Source organism: Bidens hawaiensis, unplaced genomic scaffold (genome assembly GCF_021521415.1).
Source record: "Bidens hawaiensis isolate Kalapana, Puna unplaced genomic scaffold, B.hawaiensis_p1.1 tig00019310_1, whole genome shotgun sequence".
Taxonomy (NCBI): Eukaryota; Viridiplantae; Streptophyta; class Magnoliopsida; order Asterales; family Asteraceae; genus Bidens; species Bidens hawaiensis.
In genome coordinates, this window is record NW_027492922.1 from 249,584 (window position 1) to 273,392 (window position 23,809).

General features: G+C 36.7%; 2 protein-coding genes across 2 annotated transcripts in view; both read left to right on the forward strand.

Annotated features, from left to right (window-relative positions):
• The first annotated feature begins 230 nt into the window (after window positions 1-230).
• LOC143557967 (uncharacterized) lies at window positions 231-1,994 on the forward strand. Its single transcript, XM_077046910.1, has 2 exons — window positions 231-282; window positions 1,492-1,994. Exons 1-2 carry the CDS (start codon window positions 231-233, stop codon window positions 1,992-1,994), a joined length of 555 nt encoding a protein of 184 aa, XP_076903025.1.
• Window positions 1,995-6,908: 4,914 nt separating this feature from the next.
• The window catches only part of LOC143557968 (replication protein A 70 kDa DNA-binding subunit A-like), a 37,144-nt gene continuing 20,243 nt past the window's right edge, over window positions 6,909-23,809 (forward strand). Inside the window, exon 1 of the mRNA XM_077046911.1 lies at window positions 6,909-7,079. Within this exon, the coding sequence (XP_076903026.1) occupies window positions 6,909-7,079 (171 nt within the window). The remainder of the gene's footprint in view (window positions 7,080-23,809) is intronic.

Consider the following 23,809-nt stretch of genomic DNA (forward strand, 5'->3'; position numbering starts at 1 on the left):
TATGTTAGCTAGGTAATTGTTGATAGATTAAATTACCATTTCTTGCTAATCAAGGGTTTCCCCTTGGGTGTATATAAATATATGGAGAGACTAATTAACATCATTGAACAACCCTAAACCTCACTTCAAATTCGTGACCCTCTCTCCCTCTATATTATTCGGTTTCTCAAGAACCCTAATCCCCATAACTAATATACATCCTAAAGGAGAACCCGACCAAGCTGACTGTCATGTCGCCTGGATCATTCTCATCAGTCGTGGCCTCTCTCTATGCTGTGACAGGTATGTTTTAGTTATACGTTTATCATAATATTCATGTTTTCTATTACATACATGAAGAACTGATCAACATGTGGTATCAGAGCGGTATTGATTAATCAGTTCTTCATGTCTTCCGACATTAAAACCAGGATCTAAACCGGAAGACATGGACTAAAACCTGATAAACCCTAACGATTTTCGATTTTTATTAATTCTATTTATTTATTTAATGTTATTAAAATCCAAAAACTGATAAACCCTAACAGATTTTCGGTTGTTCTTATTAATTCGTTTTATTTTATTATCGTTATTAAAATTACGAATGACAGAAACCCTAACAATTTTTTCGGTTTTAAAAATCGTATCTGATATAAACTGACAGTTTTCGATATCTGGTAAATTAAATGTTTATTCGCGTTCATAGCAGTTTTCGAAATCTGGTATAATCTGGTTCAATATCTGGATTGTTATAATCAAATCTTGGATAAACAATCCCTAAGAATTCAGATTAAACGTAATTAGTTGTTCATAAACTTATGGGTGTATGTGTTTACGGCTAAAACAGTTTTCGGAGAACACTGAGTTTCCGGAAACACTAAAACCCGTAAACGCATCAAACCAGAAAACTAATATCCCGAGTCTAAATTTTTTTTGTGAACAATACCCTTTAAACTAAACCAATGTTTTGTTTGCTATTAACTAAACCAATGTTTTGTAAATACTTCAAATTCATATTAATTACTTTTACAAAACATATAAAAAGCTTAACTTGAATGAATGATGATGTACACTTCTGCCCAAAGGTGATGTGATACATCTAACATATCATTCAAGTCTAAATACAAGCTGTGTTAGTTTTAGCTTAAACATGATTTAAATGTATCACTTCTGCCCAAAGGTGATGCAATACATCTATATCAAAGCAAAACTAACTCGTGCATGACTAAAATGGTTTTCACTTCTGCCCAAAGGTGATGTGATACAACTGTTTTGCACATATACTTAAGTAAAATTTAATTCTGCCCAAAGGTGATTTATCTTTTATTTAAGTAGAATTTTATTAATTACATTATTCTATTATTTTGATGTTAATAATAGATATTTATTATCACAGCTTCATAATTTAAATGGTTCTTATTTATGCCTGCATTAGTTTAAATTGCTCCTAGTTCACTCTAAGTTCCCTTCTAGTTTAGTATCTTAACATTCTCATATAAATCCCAATAACAGCTCCGAATGGTAGAATCACATCATTAACTAGAGATAACTTTGCTGCCTGGAAGGACTCTCTTATGCTTAATCTTGCCTTCCTGGATTTCGACTTTGCTCTAAACGAGGATCAACCTCCAGAACTAACCGCTAATAGCACTCCTGCTGAGCACTTAATTTTCGAAAAATGGAAGAGATGCAACCGCATGTCTCTAATGCTTATGAAAAACTCCATTAGCATGCCCATAAGAGGATCTATTCCAGACTCTAAAAATGCTAAAACCTATCTGGCTTCTGTGGAGGAACAATTCAAGGGAACGTTTAAGGCGCATGCTAGTACTTTTATTCTCAAACTGGTGACAACTAAGTACGATGGAAGGAGTGGCATTCGTGGGCACATTATGATGATGAACGACATGGCCCATAAGCTGAAGGGATTAGACATGGAGATCAGTGATGGTTTTCTGGTGCACTTCATCATGACCTCTCTTCCAGCTGCCTATGAAGTTTTCAAGATCAATTAGAACACCCAGAAGGACAAATGGACTATGAGTGAGCTGATCGCTATGTGCGTGCAAGAGGAAGAGCGTATGAAGATGGACAAACCTGAAGTTGCTTACCTTGCCACCAGTTCCAAGAAGAGGAAGAACATTAATTCAAGAAAGGAGTTTGCTAAAGTTCAGAAGAATAATACAGGTGCCTCAACCAGCTCTCAGAACTCCACTGGAAAGCCTTTCATAAGCAGAAGGACTGTTCAGACTTTAAGGAGTGGCTGGCTAAGAAAGGTAATGATCTCTTTATGATACTTGAGTCCTATAATTTAACTGTTCATGCTAATACATGGTGGTTTGATTCTGGTTCTATGGTTCATGTAACCAATTCTACCCAGGGATTCCTTTCAATCCGGAAAATGGAAAGAAACCAAAGAACACTAAGACTGGGGAATGATAAAGAACTTGAAGTCAAGGCTGTGGGAACTTTACAATTAATAATGAAAACTGGTTTATGTATTAAACTTTATGATACCTTATATATTCCTGGGATTACTCGGAATCTTGTATCAGGACCAAAGTTAGACATGGACGGTTTTGATGTTTCTCATGGTCGTGGCAAACTTACTATTTCTTTACATTCTTAAGTGTTTGGTTATGGCTTTTTGGATGGTGGTCTTTACAGATGATAACTAATCTAAATCTTTGTTGTCATATAATATTAATGAATCACTCACAAATATTTAAGAGAAACGAAACTTAGAAAATTCTTCTATGTTGTGGCATCAACGTTTAGGCCACATCTCATGAGACCGGTTAGCCCGCCTCGTGAAGAATGAATTCTTACCACATCTCGATTTCACCGATTTTGGAACATGTGTCAAATGTTTTAAAGGAAAAATGACATCAGCAAATAAGAAAGGCGCCACTAGGAGCTCTAATTTATTAGAACTCATTCATACTGATATTAGTGGTCCTTACCCCATTGCTGGCAAAACTGGACATACTTCATTTATCACTTTCATTGATGATTATTCCCGATATATGTACTTGTATCTCATTAAAAAAAATCTGAATCTGTAACAACTTTTAAAGATTATAAAACGGAAGTTGAAAAACAATTAGATCGTCAAATAAAAGTTGTCAGATCAGATGGAGGAGGTGAATATTATGGAAGACATACTGATGTGGGTCAGGTCCCTGGTCTATTTTATGAGTTTTGTAAGTGCCATAGGATCGTGAACCAATATACCATGCCAGGTACTCCTCAGCAAAATGGTGTCGCTGAGCGGAGAAATCGAACCCTTATGGATATGGTACGCAGTATGTTAGCCAACACTAATTTACCTCTATTTCTCTGGACTGAAGCCTTAAAAGCAGCCGTTCATATACTCAATAGAGTTCCTTCTAAGTCTGTCCCTAAAACTCCTTATGAACTTTGGACAGGAAGGAAACCGAGTCTTAATTATATGAAAGCATGGGACTGTATTGCTGAAGCAAAACTTTATAACCCTTTCTTAAAGAAACCTGACCCTAAAACTGTTACCTGCTTCTTTATCGGGTATCCTGAAAATTCAAAGGGTTATAGTTTCTATTGTCCTTCCCATGTCACTCGTATTGTAGAAACCAAGCGTGTCGTGTTCCTGGAGGATTACAAGATCAGTGGGAGCAGTACTAACCCTTATGAAGAATTTCAAGAAATACAAGATGGGGGGGGGGAGACTCGTCGATTATTGTAACTCCGGCTATTCCTCTTGTACCCCATGTAATTGAACCTTCTGCACCACCTTCTCCACACTCAGAACCCGTTATCACAGAAAATGAAGGCACATCAAACACTCAAAACCAAGACAATGATGAACCCGCTAATCAACTCAGGAGGTCATCTAGGTCTAGAAGACCTACTAACTTTGATGATTATGTCACCTACCTGACTGAAGCTGATGTTAGTGCACAGTTTTGCGTCTTGAGTCTTTGTAATTAACGTTAATGTTTTCGTTTAATATTTAATGTAATAATTAGTTTAATTATTGTCTAGTTCGCTCTATGTATGGTCTAGTTCGCTAGGGGATGTTAGCGAACTAAGACTTAAGCTTATTCCCTCCTGATTCGTTAGGGGATATTAACGAATCAGGGGGTGTTTCGTTATTTAAGTGTATGTAACGAAGCGAACCCTAGTTCATTAGGGGATGTTAACGAACTAGGTTCGTTTTCTATTTATACGTGAACACTGTTCACGCTTAATAAGAGTTGGATAGAGTTAATTATCCAAACCCGGTCAAAACGCTCTCTCAATCTTCAACCTAATATTATACAAACAATTGATATATATACTGATAATACATAAACATATACAACACTTAATCTAAGGTAATTATGAGCTAGATCTATGTAAATGTATTAATCGATTATACACAGATCTGAGATCTGTTATTGTTATTGTTACTATATTGATACAAATCAGGAGTTCTAACAAGTGGTATCAGAGCTTTCGGGGCTCAATTACACTTGAATTGGTGTTTAATTAGTTTTGATATTGGTAATTTTATGTTTGGGTTAATTCGAATCAATTTTGTGTTGAATTGATTGAATTATGGACAAATTGGATTGAATTTGAGTTGGTTAAGGTATTGGAATGGTTTTGTGAATTGGAATTGAGTTTTGGATTGGTTTTGGAGTATTTTGATATCAGTTTGGTTTAAGGCCGAAACAGAGATGATGTGTTGGGATAATTGAGTTAGTTATCGGTGTTAATTGGTTAAGAGGTTTGGTGTATTGGATTCGCGATTGTATTACGAGGTTTTTAATAGGTTATTCGTGTGATTTGGTTAAGAATCGAGGTTGTATTACAAATTTACGTATTCTGGGTTTCTGGGTTTAGTGTTCATCAAATCCAGATTTCTGGAAATCTTCTTTGAAGATTTGAAGATGAATATGATTCGCTATCATCTTCATGGGGATTCGTTTTATTATTCCCTTTGATTCGTTATCTAAATTAGTTGATTTGTCATAACTTTAAAGTGATTCGCTAGCCAGTTCGTAACATTTGTTAGTTCGTGTCATCTGATTTGTTACTTGGATTAACTGATTCGTGCAACACGCGTCCACTTTGGGATTTGTGTCATAACAACCTTTGCCACGTGGCATAAGGTGTCAGAGTTTGTTATAAACGGTTGTAACAACCTGATTCGTTATAGTTGATTCGCTAATAAACTGTAGCCGATTCGTTATCTCATTTCAATAAGTTTTCCTTAGTGATTCGTTACTGATTATCCTCTAATTCGCTAAGCTGATTCTTTGTGATTCACTTAGTCAATTCGTTAGTTTAACTTTCTGATTCGTTAACCTTTTGATTCGTTGGTTGATTCGTTAAACTCAATTGTGATTCTTTGTCTAATCCATCTTAACTTCGTTAAGATTTGATTCGTTATTCTACTGTTCACAGTTCGCTACAACTGTTTACAGTTCTTTAACCTTATTGGTTGTTTGATTCGTTATACCCTTGAATTTTTGAAACTTGTCAAAATGGCCGGTATGTATGCATTAGCGTCTCAAAATATGTTGATGCAACAAATGTTGCAACTTGATACCGAGATAGGTTCACATTCGAAATGTCCAAGATTGATGAAGTTAAGTGACTTTTCCAAGTGGGAACCTCGGTTTCGTGCTCATTTAGGATCAGTTCATCCTGATTGTTCATACTGCTTAGATGAAGTCGATATTGTACCTATGATTGGAGATGCGACTATTGGTTTTACACCAAAAGCTATCTCACAGTATTCTGTTGAAGAAAAGAAAGCATTAGAGATAGAAACAAAAGCTTATTCTACTCTAACTATGGCTTTGCCTGAGAATATTTTTCACCAAGTGGGTAGTATAAACATATGTGCTTCTTTGTTTCAACATATTCGAATGAGAAGTATGGGTAACATGGCTGAAAGCAAAAAGGTGATGCTTAAGTTTCAATTCAGAAACTTTAATTTACTAAAGGGTGAGACGGTTGAAGAAATGACAACGAGATTCAATCACTTGATCGCTGAGATGGACAAGATGAAATTAGATGTCTCTGAGAGGGATAAAGTTTAAACTATTGAGAGTGTACTCCCAAGTTCTTATTTTACATTTTTAATGGTTCTCAAGGAAAACAATTATTTTTTGAATGAAGATTTGACTGCAATTGAATTCTTACAGAAGATTGAAGCCAGAGAATATGATCTTAAGTGTCAGAAAGCTTCAAAAGAAAGTCAAGATCCTTCTTTCTATGGTGGTAGTATGCCTCTTAGTTCAACCATCTCTCCATTGACTGCTTTTCTTACTCAAGCGGCAAGTGAGAATGCAACTACACTGTATAGTGATCCACGAGCATGTTTTTATACAGCTGGAAGTACTGGATCTTCTGGTATTTCTGGATCAACTGGAGCTTTGGGAAGTTCATCCAATACAACTCACTATTCAGCACCCTCAAATGTCAACATGAAAGAAGCTGAACAAAACTTTACTTTTCTATCTGCTTTCATGACTTTGTATGAAAATCCGGTTAGTAGCAAAATTGCCACTAGTGATTTAACTGATGAAGACTATGATCAGATTGACCCAGATGACCTGGAAATCATGGATTTAAAATGGAACATGGCGATGATTGTTAGAAAGGTGAAAAGATTCATGCAAAGAACCGGAAAAGATCTTCCCGCTCTAAACAAAAAGTTGGGATTTGATAAGTAGAAAGTGAAATGTTACAATTGTCAAGAATTCGGTCATTTTGCAAAAGAGTGTGACAAACCGAAAAAGGAATATACTGGTCCTCGTGGTCAAAGTTCAAACTCTTCAACACCACGAGGTAATGACGCTGAAAAGAAACCATCAAGTTCCGGGTCACAAGTAATGTTAGCTAATGGAGATGATTGGTCACAACGACTACTATGTAATGATACCCAAGCAAATCTGGCAATGATTGGGCTTACTGAAAATGTTCAAGAGGATAGTGGAAGTGAGCTGTCTTCTGATAATGATTCTGGATCTGAGTCTGATGAGTCAAGTAAAGATCTTCCAATCAATTTTGCTTGTATGGCAAAAATCAGTGATTCTTCCACATCTGCTTGTACGGCCAAACAAAATGAGGTTAGTAAATCTACTTCTAAGGTGTCATATGTTGATTGTGATTATAATAAATCTAAAATTGATTCATTTAAACTCCAAAATGATAATTTGCTAAAAGAGATTGTGTCCTTAAAAGACACTTATAGGCAATCCTTAACTTCTCAAATAAATTCAAGGGAGAAAATTGAGGCTTTGACTATAAGTAATCATGATCTTAAAGCTGAGTTATCTGTGAAAATGACAATTAATGATCAAAAGTTTCAAGAAATTTTGAAACATCGTTCAAAGATAACCGAGCTTGAAAATGAGGTTCTTGAGTTGAAGAACAAATTGGGTAAATTTCGAAATTCATCTTTTTTGTTAAATGAAATTATTGAAGTTTATGGAAAACAAAAGGAATCAAAGAAAGGTATAGGTTTTGTTGAAATTCCACCACCATTTCACAATGATTATAAAATTAATCCTTTTGCTCCAACTGAAGAAGATGTTATTCTTAAAGAGCATGTGATTTCAGAAAATTCTAAACCAAGTAAGTCTGAAACTGTTAAAACCCAGTCTGTTTCTCATAAATCTCATGTTCAAAGTAACAAAGTTTTTGTTGAAAATGTTGATAAAGTTATCATTGAGGATGTGTTTGAACCTGAAATTATACACAAGAACAAGAACATTCCAAGTTCTAATCACACACTATGTGAACCTCATGAATTTGAGGAGGCTGTGTATGGTTCGCACACAACTAAAATGAAACAAGATTTGTTTGTCAAACCAGTAAAGGCTAAGAGACCAGAAAAACCCAAAATTTTTGATGAATATTTGTTGCGTTTTATAAATCCTAATGCACTTAAGCCGTCATCTGCTCGTGTTTCTAAGTTAAAGGGGACGGGTACGATGTTCACTGAAAAAGACATTCCTCTTAGTATCATTAAACCTAAACTGATTGAGAGTGTGTTTTACAATGAAACTTCCAAGTTTCGTGAACTTGAACGTCAATATGCTCATGCAAAAACATCAGTTTCATCAGATCCGATGACAAGAGCAAAGCAAGTTTTAAAACAAGCTAAACAAGTTAAATTTGTAAAATCTACCAGAACTGACACGTTGAAAAGTTTTTCGAACTGTTCTAATTTAGATTTTTACTTGAAAAAGAAATCTGAGTTATCTGATGATTTTGCTAAAAGCATGACTAAAAATGTGAGTCGTCAGTCATCATATGTGTCACATGTTCCAACAAATTCTCAACTAAATCATGTTGATATGCGAAGTTGTTTTCTTTGCGGTCAACAAGGTCATGTAGTAAGAAACTGTGGCCAGAAGAATTATCAGACTCTTCATCCTTTTATCAAGGACCATTCCAAACCGATTCCAGTGGTAAAGGAGATTCTGAAACGACCAGTGTCGTGTGCTGATGATACTCATATTATGTTTTCGAATATACATCCTCGAATAGTTGTTCATGTGAATGAAACTCATGGTTCAGTTAAACCTAAGTTTATTCTTACTGAACCACTATGCAAAAATGTTAATTCAAATGTGGTTCAAGCTGCGTATCTAAGACGAAATTCGAAGAAACCTGTAACTTATTCTCAAGTTGCTGAACAACAATTGAATGCAACTAAGGTTAACTTTTCTCAAGAAAACCAAAAGGTGCCCAAGACTGAGGCCTGGGCTGCCTTTTTGAACTAATCATTATCTTTTGTGTGTAGGGTTCATCCAAAACCATTTCTGGTGAAAACTGGATCATGGACAGTGGATGTTCTCGTCATATTACTGTAAATCTCAATCTCTTATCAGACGTGAGAAATATTCAAGGGGGTTATGTGGCGTTTGTTGGGAATTCTGGGGGTATGATTACACAAGAAGGTGATGTTTCGAATGGGAAGATTACATTTGAGAAATTTAACTATTGTGATAAAGTGGACCATAACTTATTGAGTGTGTCACAAATCTGTGATAAGCAATACACTACAGTATTTACAGATAAAGAGTGTCATATTCTGAAACCGGGTTATGTGATTCCCGAGGACTTGGTTGTCATGCGATCACCACGATCAAATGATATTTATGTCTTGAATATGAATTCTAAGGTATCCACATCGATCGAAACGTGTTTTGTCTCGAAAGCAACCACGAAAGACTCAGTACTTTGGCATCGAAGAATGGCTCACATACATGTTCAAAAGATGAATTATTTAATGGCAAACGGTTTGGTTGTGGGGGTGTCGTTGAAAAATTTTAAGTTATCTGATCACTGTGTTGCTTGAAAAAAGGGCAAACAGAAGAAGCAATCGCACCCATCTAAATTGTTGAATTCCATTGATACTCCACTTGAATGACTTCATATGGATTTGTTCGGTCCAGTGAATCGTGCGAGTATTTCTGGAGACTGGTATTGCCTAGTTGTGACTGATGATTATTCGAGATATTCATGGGTCTTATTTATGAGTTCTAAAGATCAAACACATGTTTTGGTACAAAACCTTATCACTAAAGTCGAATCACTGTACAAGCAAAAGGTGAGGAGAATTAGGAGTGATAATGGAACTGAATTCAAAAACACTATATTGGATTTCTTTTGTATTCAAAAGGGAATTCACCGTGAATATAGTGCACCATATGTACCTCAACAAAATGGCGTTGCTGAACGAAAGAATAGAACCTTGATTGAAGCTGCAAGAACTATGCTTGCTGATTCTAAGCTTCCTGTCCAGTTTTGGAATGAGGCGGTGAATACGGCTTGTTATACACTCAATCGTGTTCTAGCTGTTAAACGACTCAAGAAGATCAGTTATGAATTATTGAATAATCGTAAGCCTAACTTAGAGTACCTAGAACCTTTTGGGTGTCCCTGTACTATGCTGAAAAAGGATGTAGGTAAGTTTGAAGTAAAAGCCATTGAAGGGTATTTCTTGGGGTATGCGTCACCTAAGAAACGGGTTTTTAATTTTACATATGGTTGTGTTGAAGAGTGGTACCATGTTGATTGTCAAAAGTACACTACTCCTCCACAAGGGAAAGTTCCCGACTGGATGTTTGACTATGATGGCTTATTTAATTCATTCACTCCATCAACCGATCATCTAGATGAAGATTTAGTTCGTGCTTATTTTGAAGAACATTTGGAAATTCCAAGGTTCGCAAGTTCAAAAGATGTTGAAGCTCCAATTGAAGAACCTGATAATGAATCTCCTGTTCATGATGATAATGCATCTAGTTCATCTGATGATAATACTGTTGTGGATCAAGTTATTGCACCTGACAGTGATGTTTCATCTCCTGAATTGGGTGAACATTACACTAATTTATTTGAAAATGTTGCTGTTTCTGAAAATCCTACTCTCAGGATTTATAATTACCATCCACAAGAAAACATTATTAGAGACCTTGATGTAGGGGTTCAGACACGACATCAAGTTGCCTCTTCAAGTGACAATAATGCTCTGTGTGCTCATGCTGACTTACACGCATCTGAAATTGCAACTGTTGCTAAATTTACTTGTTTTCTATCTCAAGTTGAGCCTACAACTTCTCGTGTAGCTCTGCAAGATCCTTCTTGGGTAGAAGCTATGCAAGAAGAATTGCAACAATTTGCACGTTTAGGTGTTTGGGATCTTATTGACAAACCTACTAGAGTCAAGAAGGCAATTCCGACTAAGTGGGTATATAAGTGTAAGAAAGATGATCGTGGAGTAATTGTGAGAAACAAAGCATGTCTATTGGTGCAAGGTTTTCATCAGCAAGAGGGTATTGATTACACTGAGGTGTATGCTCCAGTTGCAAGATTAGAGTCGATTCGAATCTTCCTGGCATATGCTGCTTACAAGAATATCAAAGTGTATCAAATGGATGTTAAGAGTGCTTTTCTCAATGGTGAACTTCACGAGGAAGTGTATGTTTTACAGCCTCCAGGATTTGAAGATCCTGATTATACTGACCGTGTTTACCGATTAAACAAGGCATTATATGGTCTACATCAAGCCCCGGGAGCTTGGTATGGCATGCTCGCCGACCATCTGACGGATAACGGCTTCAAACGTGGAACTGTTGACTGCACTTTATTTTATAAAAATATTGGTGATGATCTTCTGCTCGTTCAGATCTATGTTGATGACATAATCTTTGGGTCTACAAACGATACATTGTGTAAGGAGTTCGAGAAATCTATGCAAACCAAGTTCGAGATGAGTTCGATGGGAGAGATGAATTTCTTTTTAGGGTTGCAGGTTCATCAGTCTGCGAAGGGAATCTTCATTCATCAGACAAAATATGTGATCGATGTCTTGGGCCGATTCAAGATTACTGCCGGAAAAATCCCTTCTACTCCTCTTCCCGTGGGTCACAATTTATCACCGGATGAATTGGAGGATACCGTTGATTCGACCCTTTATCGTGCCATGATTGGTTCTTTAATGTATTTAACTGCTTCTCGACCCGACATAATGTTTGCTGTTTGTTTATGTGCTAGGTACCAAGCTAGTCCCCGAGTGACTCACCTGGCAGCGGTTAAGCGTATTCTGCAATATCTATGGGGAAATCCTGACATCGGGTTATGGTACCCCAAAGATGATACTTTCGATCTTACCGCTTACTCATACTTAGATTATGGAGGATGCAAGATCAATTTTAAGTCTACTACAGCTGGATGTCAATTCTTAGGAAGCCGGCTTGTTTCCTGGCAGTGTAAGAAGCAGACAACGGTCTCCACTTCAACCGCCGAAGCTGAGTATGTTGCAGCCTCGAGTTGTTGTTCCCAGGTTTTGTGGATACAACAACATCTTCGCGACTACGATTTGAAGTTTCTTACTACTCCCATATTGATTGATAACTCTGCTGCTATTAGTATCACCAAGAATCCCGTACAACATTCTAAAACAAAACATATCGAAATTCGATATCATTTTATACGGGAATGTTATGAAAAGAAATTAATTGATCTTGAGAAAGTGCACACTGATTTTCAAAAAGCCGATCTATTTACCAAAGAGTTTGATAAAACACGTTTTAACTTTTTGCTTGGTTTAAATGGATTGAAGACCCTTGCTGAGATCCTAAAATTAGGATAATTATCTTTACTTGTTTTATTATTCTAGTTTAATTTTCTTCTATTTTTAGGTTTTAGGGGGTGAATTCTAGAAAATACAAAAATATTGTGCTTTTTGTTTGTATTGATAAAACCCAAAAACATTAGAAAACATAGAAAAATCAAAAATATTGTGTTCTTTCTTGTTTTTATCTCTTGTTTTATTCTAATATTTGAAAACCCAAAAACATGTTAAAATTAGAAAATACCGAAAAGATTGTGATTTCTGTTTGTACAGAAAAATTCTGAAAAAGTCAAAAAGAATGTGAATTTTTCTTGTTTTGTAAAGAAAAATCCGAAAAGACAAAAAGATTGTGTTTTAGTTTGTAAAGAGAAAAACCAAAAAGATTTTTGCTTATGCTCGCTGAAAATTATGTCATTTGCTTCTATTTTGAAGGGCATATACTTGTATATGTTTGATCCTGATAATTTCTTGTAAATCTTCGGGTTAGCCATTTACCTGACAAATGGATAGTACTTGGGGCGTTTGTTAAGCTTTCTACTTTAGTTTTAGCTGAAAATTTAGTCAGTTATTTAAGTTTGTGAAGCGTGCTTGCATGTTTTGGTCCTGTTCTCTACTTGTAGATGGATAGGATAGCCATTAATTTATAAACTTAAATTGACTGGGGCAATTAAAATTATTTTGTTTTATGTTCCTCAAAATTTTGAGTTTTTGAAGCAAAAAGAGAAAATGATAGTACTTTGATTATTTGACCCCAAATCCAGAAATAAATAAGCTTAAAAGACTGAGTGCTTAACCATTGGTGCATTGATAGGTCTTAAACAAGCTGATAGAGTAAAGTAAATGATATAAACTTAAAGAAAAGCTAAATTGAAAGAGGTGTTAGTCTCTAGCAAAAGTCTCGGTGAAGATGGCAAAAATGTAATAACCGGTCATACTCAAGCCTTATAGTTGTTCATCCAAAAATATAATAAAGCAAATAACAAGTGTTAGGATTCTGGACACTGTGAGTCTTTATGCGGCTTAATCATCTGGGTATTCATAAGCATGAATATTTCACTCGCTTTCTAGAGCAAACCCAAAGTCATTAAACTTGATCACTGCTGTACTCTGTACAATCTAAATTACTGACTTGATCAAAATCCGCTGTTAGTCATACAATTTTTCCTCCCTTGCGTGCGTCTCAATACCAATAAGAAACGGACCCCAGGGGATACAATGTATGTAAGCCGACAAATGGACTCGTGCATACTCACTCACAGTAAAGGAAACTTGATGCATTGCTCAAAATTTCACAATTGGTATCAAAATTTTTGATCAACACTATAATGGTTTAAGTCAAATTGGGGTGATTTGGCAAAATTCAAATTAAGCTTGAACCAAGATTAGGGGCTGATAGTTTCTGATATTCTGTGCGCTAATTGAACCATAATCATATCACATAAATGCTCGGAGGTTTGTTATAAGATTTAAGTGGACAACAATATCAATGACCGACTTAACGCCAGTTGTAATATCGCTGAAATATAAAACTGTGATGGAAGGGCATTTTGGTCAATATGATTCTCTGCTCAAACTCAACAAACGCACAAAAATATGTACTGCTTTTGATGAATCATTGAAAAACACAAAAAGATTGTCCAATTTTTATGTTCGGATGCTTCTTTGTAAATACATTCTTTAATTTTTTTTACAAAATACCAAAAATATTTTATTCTTCTTACTTTACAAATTATTTAATGTTTTAAGTTATGTTTCGTAAAAGTGAAACGTATTTTAAGGTATTCAATTATCGAGATAAAAAGGTTCTCGGTAATGCTTTTAAGTTAAAATTTGATTTATTCACTATTTAATTCATTTAATTATTTAATTTAAAATTAAATAAAGTTTTAATTCGTTAAAAATCTACTTCGTTAATTATGGATAACGAACTAGGTGATTCTTTAGCTAACTGGTTTCTAGTTCGCTCACCTAATTCGCTTCCGCACTCTGTAACGAATCATCCCTTCTTCGTTATACATATTTAACGAATCAAGACACGAGTCATGTTTTGTTCGCTACTCTAAGGTAACAAACTGTAATAGCGAATTATCTAATTCGTTATTTATAATTCAAACGAATTGCGTAATTCGTACACTGTGTACCTTGGGTAGCGTGCTAGGCTATATAGGCCAGAAAAAGACGAACAGTCCTTCACTGTTCATCTTTCTTCTACATCTTTATGAAAACCAAATGGCAGCTGACCGTCAGAATCAAGAACGTCTTATGGAGAATCAAAGACGGATTATGAGTTATATCTCATTTTGTCAGAAGGAGACTAAAGCGCTGCGGGCGATTGTTGAGTCTCAGGGGGTGAAAATGAGGGAACAAGAAGAATTAATTTTGCAGTTGACTTACAAAGAAGATGCCCTAAAGAAACTCAATGACGATGATCAAGATCCTGATGAGTCTGGTGCAGGAGGTGAGCCTAAACAATCGCATGGTTCATCTTCCGGTGCTGGTACAAGTGGCGGTGAAGACTCTGGGAAACAGATTATTATATATCTGGATCCAACTGCTGCTAAGCCTATTGAGATGATTGCAGCTAACACTGTGATATTTTTGGATGGATCGGGGATGGTTAGGAGTGTGGTGAACAGAGATGAGATAGAGGTTGGTGAGTTTGTGGATAGGTCTCTGACACGGGAGCAGATTTCTATATTGCTTGGGCTGAATGACGATCAGTTGACTGCTTTAGAGACTGAGCCTGATGTCGAGGTGGTGAATGAGGAAGGTATATCGGATGATCCGTCAATTCAGATGAATAAGGACTTTATTTATTAAGATGAGGATGTTGAGATGGAAGATGTAACTGCTGAGGAGTATCCGGACATGTTTCAACACACTAATGTTGATCAAGGTGCTCCGATATTTGATGAACAGACAGTTAAAGCGACAGAAGATGAATTGGAAAAGGTGTTGAAGTGTAAGCGGACATTTCAGTCACTTGAAGTCATAACTGATGATGATATTGCAAGATGGTTCAAACGTCAGAAAGTGGACAAAATCATCAGTGCGTATCAATACGTTGATCAAGAACGTAAACACATTGCTGCTGCATGGGTTAAAGAAAACCAAGTGACCTCCTTCAAGACTGTTTCCAAGGTACATGGTGATATTGTCTCATGGCTCTATGACTCTGAGCTTAAAGTATGTATATTTAAGTGGGAGAAGGGGGTCCAGTACTACGAGACGATAATAGATATTCTTACTTTGCCGCGGTGGGATGTTCGTACCCTCGCGAGACGTCCATTTATCAATCGTGGGGGTTACCGAACAGCTGAGTGGTTTCACTAAGACTTATTGTTCGAGTTCAATCATGGCTTCAATTTCTTCAAGCCTCAGGTCCCTAGGCGTAAACGTATTGACGAGATTGATCATAGGACTGGCTGGAGGAAACTTGTCCTAAAGGTGAAGCCGCCAAAGACGATGAAGCAGGCTCCTGTGAAGACGATGCCTCAAAATATGTATCTATCGTTCAACCGCTGGTACTATTACAATCGTACTGGCGAGGCCGTCATTGTTCTTGGTAGAGGACTGAAGACTGAGCTCATCAAGATAATAGACCCGATGTGGTTGGTTAATTTATCAGAGACAGACAATGACGTGCTCCACAGGAAGCAGGTTTTGTTCGAGCGCCTTGAAGACTACGACCTGGCTATGCAATTCCAACGAGTTGTTTGTGTATGTCATGAGCATGGAATTCATAGTTTCAGAGACTGGCAATCCAAGCGCTTCAAGTAATTTTAAGACAAAGAGCTCAAGACGAGGGGGTGTCTGTTAGTGCACGGTTTTGCGTCTTGAGTCTTTGTAATTAACGTTAATGTTTTCGTTTAATATTTAATGTAATAATTAGTTTAATTATTGTCTAGTTCGCTATATGTATGGTCTAGTTCGCTAGGGGATGTTAGCGAACTAAGACTTAAGCTTATTCCCTCCTGATTCGTTAGGGGATGTTAACGAATCATGGGGTGTTTCGTTATTTAAGTGTATGTAACGAAGCGAACCCTAGTTCCTTAGGGGATGTTAACGAACTAGGTTCGTCTTCTATTTATACGTGAACACTGTTCACGCTTAATAAGAGTTGGAGAGAGTTAATTATCCAAACCCGGTCAAAACGCTCTCTCGATCTTCAACCTAATATTAAACAAACAAATGATATATATACTGAGAATACATAAACATATACAACACTTAATCTAAGGTAATTATGAGCTAGATCTATGTAAACGTATTAATCGATTATACACAGATCTGAGATCTGTTATTGTTATTGTTACTGGATTGATACGAATCAGGAGTTCTAACAACTAACGCCGGAAAGTTTAATGATCCTATCTCTTATAATGAAGCCATGAGCAGTGATCAGTCTTCTGAATGGAATAAAGCGATGATTGATGAGCTTAATTCCATAAGGAAAAATGACGTTTGGGATTTGGTTGAATTGCCCAACGGTGTAAAACCCGTAGGATGTAAATGGGTGTTCAAAACAAAACTTGATCCAAATGGGAACGTTGAACGCTATAAAGCGAGATTGGTTGCAAAGGGCTACACTCAGAAAGAGGGAATTGACTATCAAGAGACTTTTTCACCTGTCTCTCGAAAAGATTCATTAAGGATTTAGAGCTGCATCAGATGGACGTGAAAACCGCTTTCCTTAACGGCACTTTAGATGTAGAGGTGTACATGAAGCAACCCGAAGGTTTTAAACCTGAAGGTCAAGAACATCTAGTTTGTAAGCTCAAGAAGTCAATATATGGGTTGAAACAAGCATCACGTTAATGGTACCTAAAGTTTGATGAAGTCATGAAGAAACAAGGTTTTGCAAAGAATCAAGTGGATCAATGAACCTACCTCAAAATGAGTGGGAGTAAATTTACTATACTTGTCCTTTACGTAGATGATATTCTATTGGCAAGTAATAGTTTAGACATGTTGCATGAGTCGAAGCGATTACTTTCGCATAACTTCGACATGAAGGATCTCGGAGATGCCTCTTATGTTATTGGCATCGAAATTCACCAAAACAGACACAGAGGGATCTTATGATTATCTCAAAGGGCCTACATGGACCGTGTCCTTACTCGTTACAAAATGCAACATTGTAACCCAACTGCAGCTTTTGTAGTTAAAGGAGACGTTTTCGGGGCATTCCAATGTCCGAAAACAGAGGTTGAAAAGGGGCAAATGAGATTGATACCTTATGCATCAGTAGTCGGGAGCTTATGTATGCACAAGTTTGTACTCGTCCAGATATTGCTTATATTTCTGGAATGTTAGGCCGTTATTAAACTAATCCTGGCCTTGAACATTGGAAAGCAGCTTATAAGGTGCTTCGATATCTTTAAAGGACGAAAGACTACAAACTAACTTATAGAAGAACTGACAATTTAGAAGTGGTAGGTTATTCTGATTCTGACTTTGCTAAATGCAAAGATGACAAAAAGTCCACTTCGGGGTATATCTTTATGTTAGCAGGCGGACCCATCTCATGGAGGAGTCATAAGCAACAGTTAACGACTACTTCCACAATGATGGCAGAATATATAGCTGTTTATAATGCTACATGCTGTGGAATGCTGCTTAAAAATCCGATTTCTGGACTCAAATTAGTCAATTCCATTTCTAGACCATTGAAGCTTTATCGTGATAATTCAGCTGCCGTTAATTTCTCGAACAGTAACAGTTCGACTGGAGTTGGTTTATATCTTTATACAAAGTATTTGCTCGTGCGTGAACAAGTTGAGGAAAATAAACTTTGTATTGAGTATATTAGTACACATAATATGGGATTTACTGAAGACTTTATTTAATTGCATATTGTACTTATTTACATTTTATTTAATAAAATTTCCTCAGTTTGATTTTGTATGTCTCTTAATATGTTCTGCATGCGTAATGACATATAGACAAATTATTATACAAATCAAATATTTGAAGGGCTTACTTATATAATTTTGATCATAACTACTTAGGTATTAAACAAGGGCTGCAGTATGATTAATGGGGGTCTTGAGCTGATGTTCAATTCAATGACTGTATTTCTCTGCTCCAGTTTGAGTTTAAAGCTAAAATGAGTGATAAAATCTGCAGACTAATCTAATGCTCATAATAAATGATTATTTGGCCAAGTGGGAGAATGTAAGAATAAATATATGGATATGTATATTTATGTATGGCCTACATGATCATTTATATTATAATAGATTAAAGTTAATTAATTATACCTTATTATTATATTAGCTAGGTAATTGTTGATGGACCAAATTATCCTTTCTTGCTAATCAAGGGTTTCCCCTTGGGTGTATATAAATATATGGAGAGACTAATTAACATCATTGAACAACCCTAAACCTCACATCAAATTCGTGACCCTCTCTCCCTCTATATTATTCGGTTTCTCAAGAACCCTAATCTCCATCACTAATATACATCCTAAAGGGGAACCCGACCAAGCTGTCTGTCATGTCGTCTGGATCATTCTCATCAGCCGTGGCCTCTCTCTCTACTGTGACAGGTATGTTTTAGTTATAGGTTTATCATAATTTTCAAGTTTTCTATTACATACATGAAGAATTATCAACAGGACCCAGTTACATTATGGAGGTTTGTAGAGTGGTTAAAGACATTTCTTTAAGGCTTTCCATTGTGGACGACAATTTGTTCAAAAATTACCCATTACACCCTTAAAACAAAAGTCTTTCATATGCGCTTATCCATCTCCGGCGTTAAAGTTGAATGTCTTCGCCTTCATTGAATTGGATCCTCCGGAAAATTAAATGCGGATTTGAAAGGTTTTGAATCACCCTCCTTCAATTCAATTGTTATTTGTTACTTTACGTTACTCCGTCGGTTACATTCATGTAAGGCCCCGTTACTGGTGCCTCACTTTAACGTCGAATTTACTCATAAACACAGTTCTTACAATCAGAGTTAGTTAAAACTTTCGCGGAATAAATAAAACTTCAATCATTCTTTACAAAACAATACAACTTGTCTTTAGATCATAACGTAAAACATCATATTTAAAACATCGTTTCTTCCATATTCAGATGCCAGCCGTTCAGTCCATTCCATGTGCCATCCTCATGCTAGCTTGTAGAACATAATTACCTGCGTGCATACTAAAAGTCAGCTACACTGAGTGAGTTCTAGTTAATCAAGCAACTTACCATACAATCATTACATGCAATCACATACGTGTCCGAAGACACATAGTCCACTGTCTGACCTGTTCACCTTACCACCTAACCACTTAACTGTCCCTTATGTCTTAGCCACTTGTTTACGGAAGCACATAGAGGCTTACCCCCTCATACGATCACGTTATGCCACTTAATAACGGAGACACGTATAAGCTTGCCCTACCACGCACTCACGTCATGCCACTTTAATAACGAAGGCATGTATAGGCTTACCCTACCACGCACTCACGTTATGCCACTAACACCCTTACTAGACCCTTACCACTTCTATCACGCTTTACCTCTACTTGTCTACAACACACTTTATATCATTACATCATTTACATAATAACCAAGCTACATAATAACATTTACACACACTAATAACCACTTAGAGATCATTCCCATTGGCGGTACGTGCAATATCCGAAGATTGTTCACGCACTAACAAACATTTATTCGTAACATCATACTTACCATCACATCAATCATTGTAGCATGCACTTACCACTTCAGGTAAGTGTATTCACACTTCACATCGAGTATGCACACAGCCCCGAAAACATAACAAGGAAATGGGGCTAGAAACTCACCTGAACTCGGTTAAGTTCACTGTTAATGGTTGTCCTTCTCTTTAGCTGTGCGCGACTAACTGTATAACAATTGTACGTATCAGTTAACTATCACTACCCATATTGCGTTCCTGGTCTAATTATAACCCTCAATGAACGAGGATTCGGGGGCAGCGCCCCTGACAACAGGGTTCTAGAGGCGGCAACCCCTAGCAGGGTCCGAGGGGCAGAGCCCCTGGCTGGGGTCGAGCTGTTTTAACACATTTTCCATTAGAATTTTAAATCGTTAATTGATTTGCTAACTTATAAAGTCCAAGGGCTTCTTTGTAATATAAATCATTCTTTTTTTAAGTCCAGGGACCATTATGTCATTTTATTAAACTTCTAGTTCGTTACTTGGTTCTTAACGAACTGGAGTTCATTCGCTACTTCTGTCTCCCATAACAAATTGGCTAATTCGTTACTTTATAATGAGTTGACCTTCATAGCGATCTGAACCCTATCACGAATTGGACCTTATAATGAACTGGTCCTTTGACGAATCAGTCCATATAACGAATTGGACCTCCTTAATTCGTTATCTCTTCCTTAACGAACTTGATCACGAACTAAGGCTACTTCGTTAAGCTTTCATTAGCGAACCACTTGACGAACTACCTCTAGTTCGTTAACTCCCCGTTAACGAATTAGGGTTAGGTCAGAGAATGTCAGAAACATTCTCTGACATTCCCCTTACCTCGTACACACTTTCCGGCGCCGCCATGGTTGGAAAAACGTATTTCAGCACCGTTTCACCACCGTTTTCACCGTTTTTCGTCCCGTTCGATCCAGATCAGAGCTAGGGCGACCCCTAAGCTCATATTAGGTTCGGTTTATACCCGATTCCATCTGGATCTCATGACTTTAACGGTTTAACGGTGTCGGCTCGTCGTTTCGTGACTAAACCTAACGGGTTTGGGTTCATACAACACCATACTAATCTTACCTCGAGTTGATGCTCGGTTTCTTCTTCTATTTCGTCTAGAGAGAAAGTAAGATGAGAAAGAGCTAAGTGTGTGTTTTGGTGGTGTATGGTGTCACTCCCCGACTTACGGCCTAGGCGTGTGACCACAAGTTGGTACCTGTTTCGTAAGTAAATCAGAGTTGCGGTTTATAGCGAAAGTCTTTAAAATATTTATATTGATAACTTATTATAATCTCGGGTTTAAATACCCGCTTGATATTTCAAATACATTTCTTTATAAAACATAACTCTTTTATAATATTTTTAAATAAAAATATCTGAGCCACCAGATAGCATCTAATGACTATAACTCCAATCTTCTATTCCTTCTTGCTTGTTTGTTCTAACCTTTCTTGTTTCCCTGTAACATGGGTGGGAAAATACGTCAGCACAAAGCTGGTGAATAACGGTGACTCTAAAAATATCTTTTCAATACCTTTGTGAAACCAACAATAATACATTTGTGACTACTCATTAGGCACCCAACTAAATTGGGATCAAATTACCCTATGTACCATGTAAAATTAATTATATACACAATATCATTTCTTTGAACAGTCCCGTAGACCTTCAGAGGCATGTTGATGATACGCATGACCTCGGGGAAATGCCGAGTCACCATGTATGTTTGGATCCATACACATGTATACTCTTAATCAGAGTGTCCATTTCTTATTATTGTAACACAAAGTTTTAAGGATTCGTAAATCCTATGCAAACATTCTGACTTAGTATAAAAGGTTTGGGGCGTATTCACATTTTCTATTTATAATAAGTTTCTGTTATTGATTCCTGTTTTCCGTTTTCTTCTTCTTGTTTTGTTACCTCGGACCTATAGTACGAAAATAACCTTTGTATAAATAACTAGATCATCGATCTAGCTTCAGACCTTTATTCTGTTTTGTATACCTTTAACCTTGATAAAAACATTTGTTTATTCAAAACATTTGGACCTTTAGTCCCTTTGTTTGTTTATCATTTACACACGATGTTTCTTCTTTAGGAAGAAACATTAACTTTATAATCTTTTTATATAACTATTATATTTTAACAATAAAGAAATACTATTTAATTATACCTCTTTTATATACTTTCTTACGTTTCTTAATCAACAAGAAACTATATTTTAACTATAACCTTTTACTTAAGAAAAGTTATATTATTCTTAATCGTAAATCAAGGTTCGGCTATACCTTTGACTATGGTCTAAGTCATATATAATAATAAAATAATAACTTAAGCAGAACCCCTACCTCGCACGGGTATTCTGAGTTAGATATTCATAAGTTTATACGGGCAACACTTCTACTCTATATGCACGTTTATCGAGGCGTTATTGATCAACTCTTCTTGGCATACAAATCGAGACGATGTTCAGATGTCGCCGAGTCGTGCACGTACTACGAGGTAGAATGTCGGGTTATTTGGGTGGCACGCACTTCGAGGAAACGTCGGTATTTGGCTCGGATTACGAGGTGATATTTTTGGGTCAGTGGCACGCAAAACGATGCTCGGCACGCAAACCGAGGTACAGAGAGAGAGTGAATTTCTAGAGAGAGAGTGGTTGTGGGTGTGAGGGAATGATCCGATGCCCTTCATATTTATAGCTGATTTTTGGTCCCATCGCGTGCCCCCTTTTCAACACCGTCGCATATCGCGATGGGTATCTTTCTGAGATCATGCCACGTGTCGCCACCTGCTGCCACGTGTCGCCCTGAAATATCAAGCGGGTATTTAAACCCGAGATTTTAATAAGTTTTCAATATAAATATTTTAAAGACTTCCGCTATAAACCGCAACTCTGATTTATTTACAAAACATGTACCAACTTGTGGTCACACGCCTAGGCCGTAAGTCGGGGTGTGACATATGGAATATGTGTTAAATGAATGAGAAAATGAGAATTTAAGGTTTATATAATTATGGACATGGGCTTAAGCCCATGATCTCTTCCTTCCTTCCCAAGTTCATAACCCATATCCATTACCCAACACTAACCCAACACATACTAACTCCTACTTTATTCATTATTTCTCCGCTAACCCGAGTAAACTTTCTCACCAATAATAAATAATATAATTAATATTACTCTAGAAATTTCGGGATGTTACAATTCAAACTATTACTTTTGATGATTGATCATTCAATTGTCTTTATCCCTTCCGGTAGCCTTCAATTTCCAGGCAATTTTTTCTCCCTTCGACTCAAGACCTATATAATTGTAACATGAATTCAGTTAAAAAGAAAAGAGTCCAGATGCAGAGGGATCTTGCTCAGTGCCCTGAATTCGTGTATGTATTTATGATTTCCCCCAATTTAATTGATAATTACCATTTTTTTTCATCTTCCACCAATAGAAATCGATGTTGGTTGTGTATCCTTTATTTTATATATATTTATATACTAGTAGGGTGCCCGCGCGATACGGCAGCGAACAATAGTTAAAGGTTGTTAACTAGCTAATATAATCCAAACCAGGGCTAGCTTGAACTGGACTCGAACTTCATTCCGAGCTGAATTGGTTAGGCTTCAAATTAAACTTGAGATGGTATACTTGACTGTCAGTGTATGATTTGTTGTCCACAGCTGATTGAATAAGTTAAGGGTAGTTTAGTCTTTATGTTTAATGTAATATGGCTCATTCGCTAGGCATGTTTAGCGAATGAGGTCCATTCATTATAGATTAAGCTCATTCGCTAAGGGATTTAGCAAATGAAGGCTCATTCATTAATGTAATGTCCATTGGTTGAGGATGTTTAACGAATGGGAGGTCATTCTCTATGGGAAACCTTATTCGTTAGGTGTGTCTAATGAATGAGAGACCTCATTCATTAGTGATGATTAACGAATGAGGGTAGCTTATTAATAGGCATTTCCTAATGAATATACGTAGATATCTATGCCATATTTATTC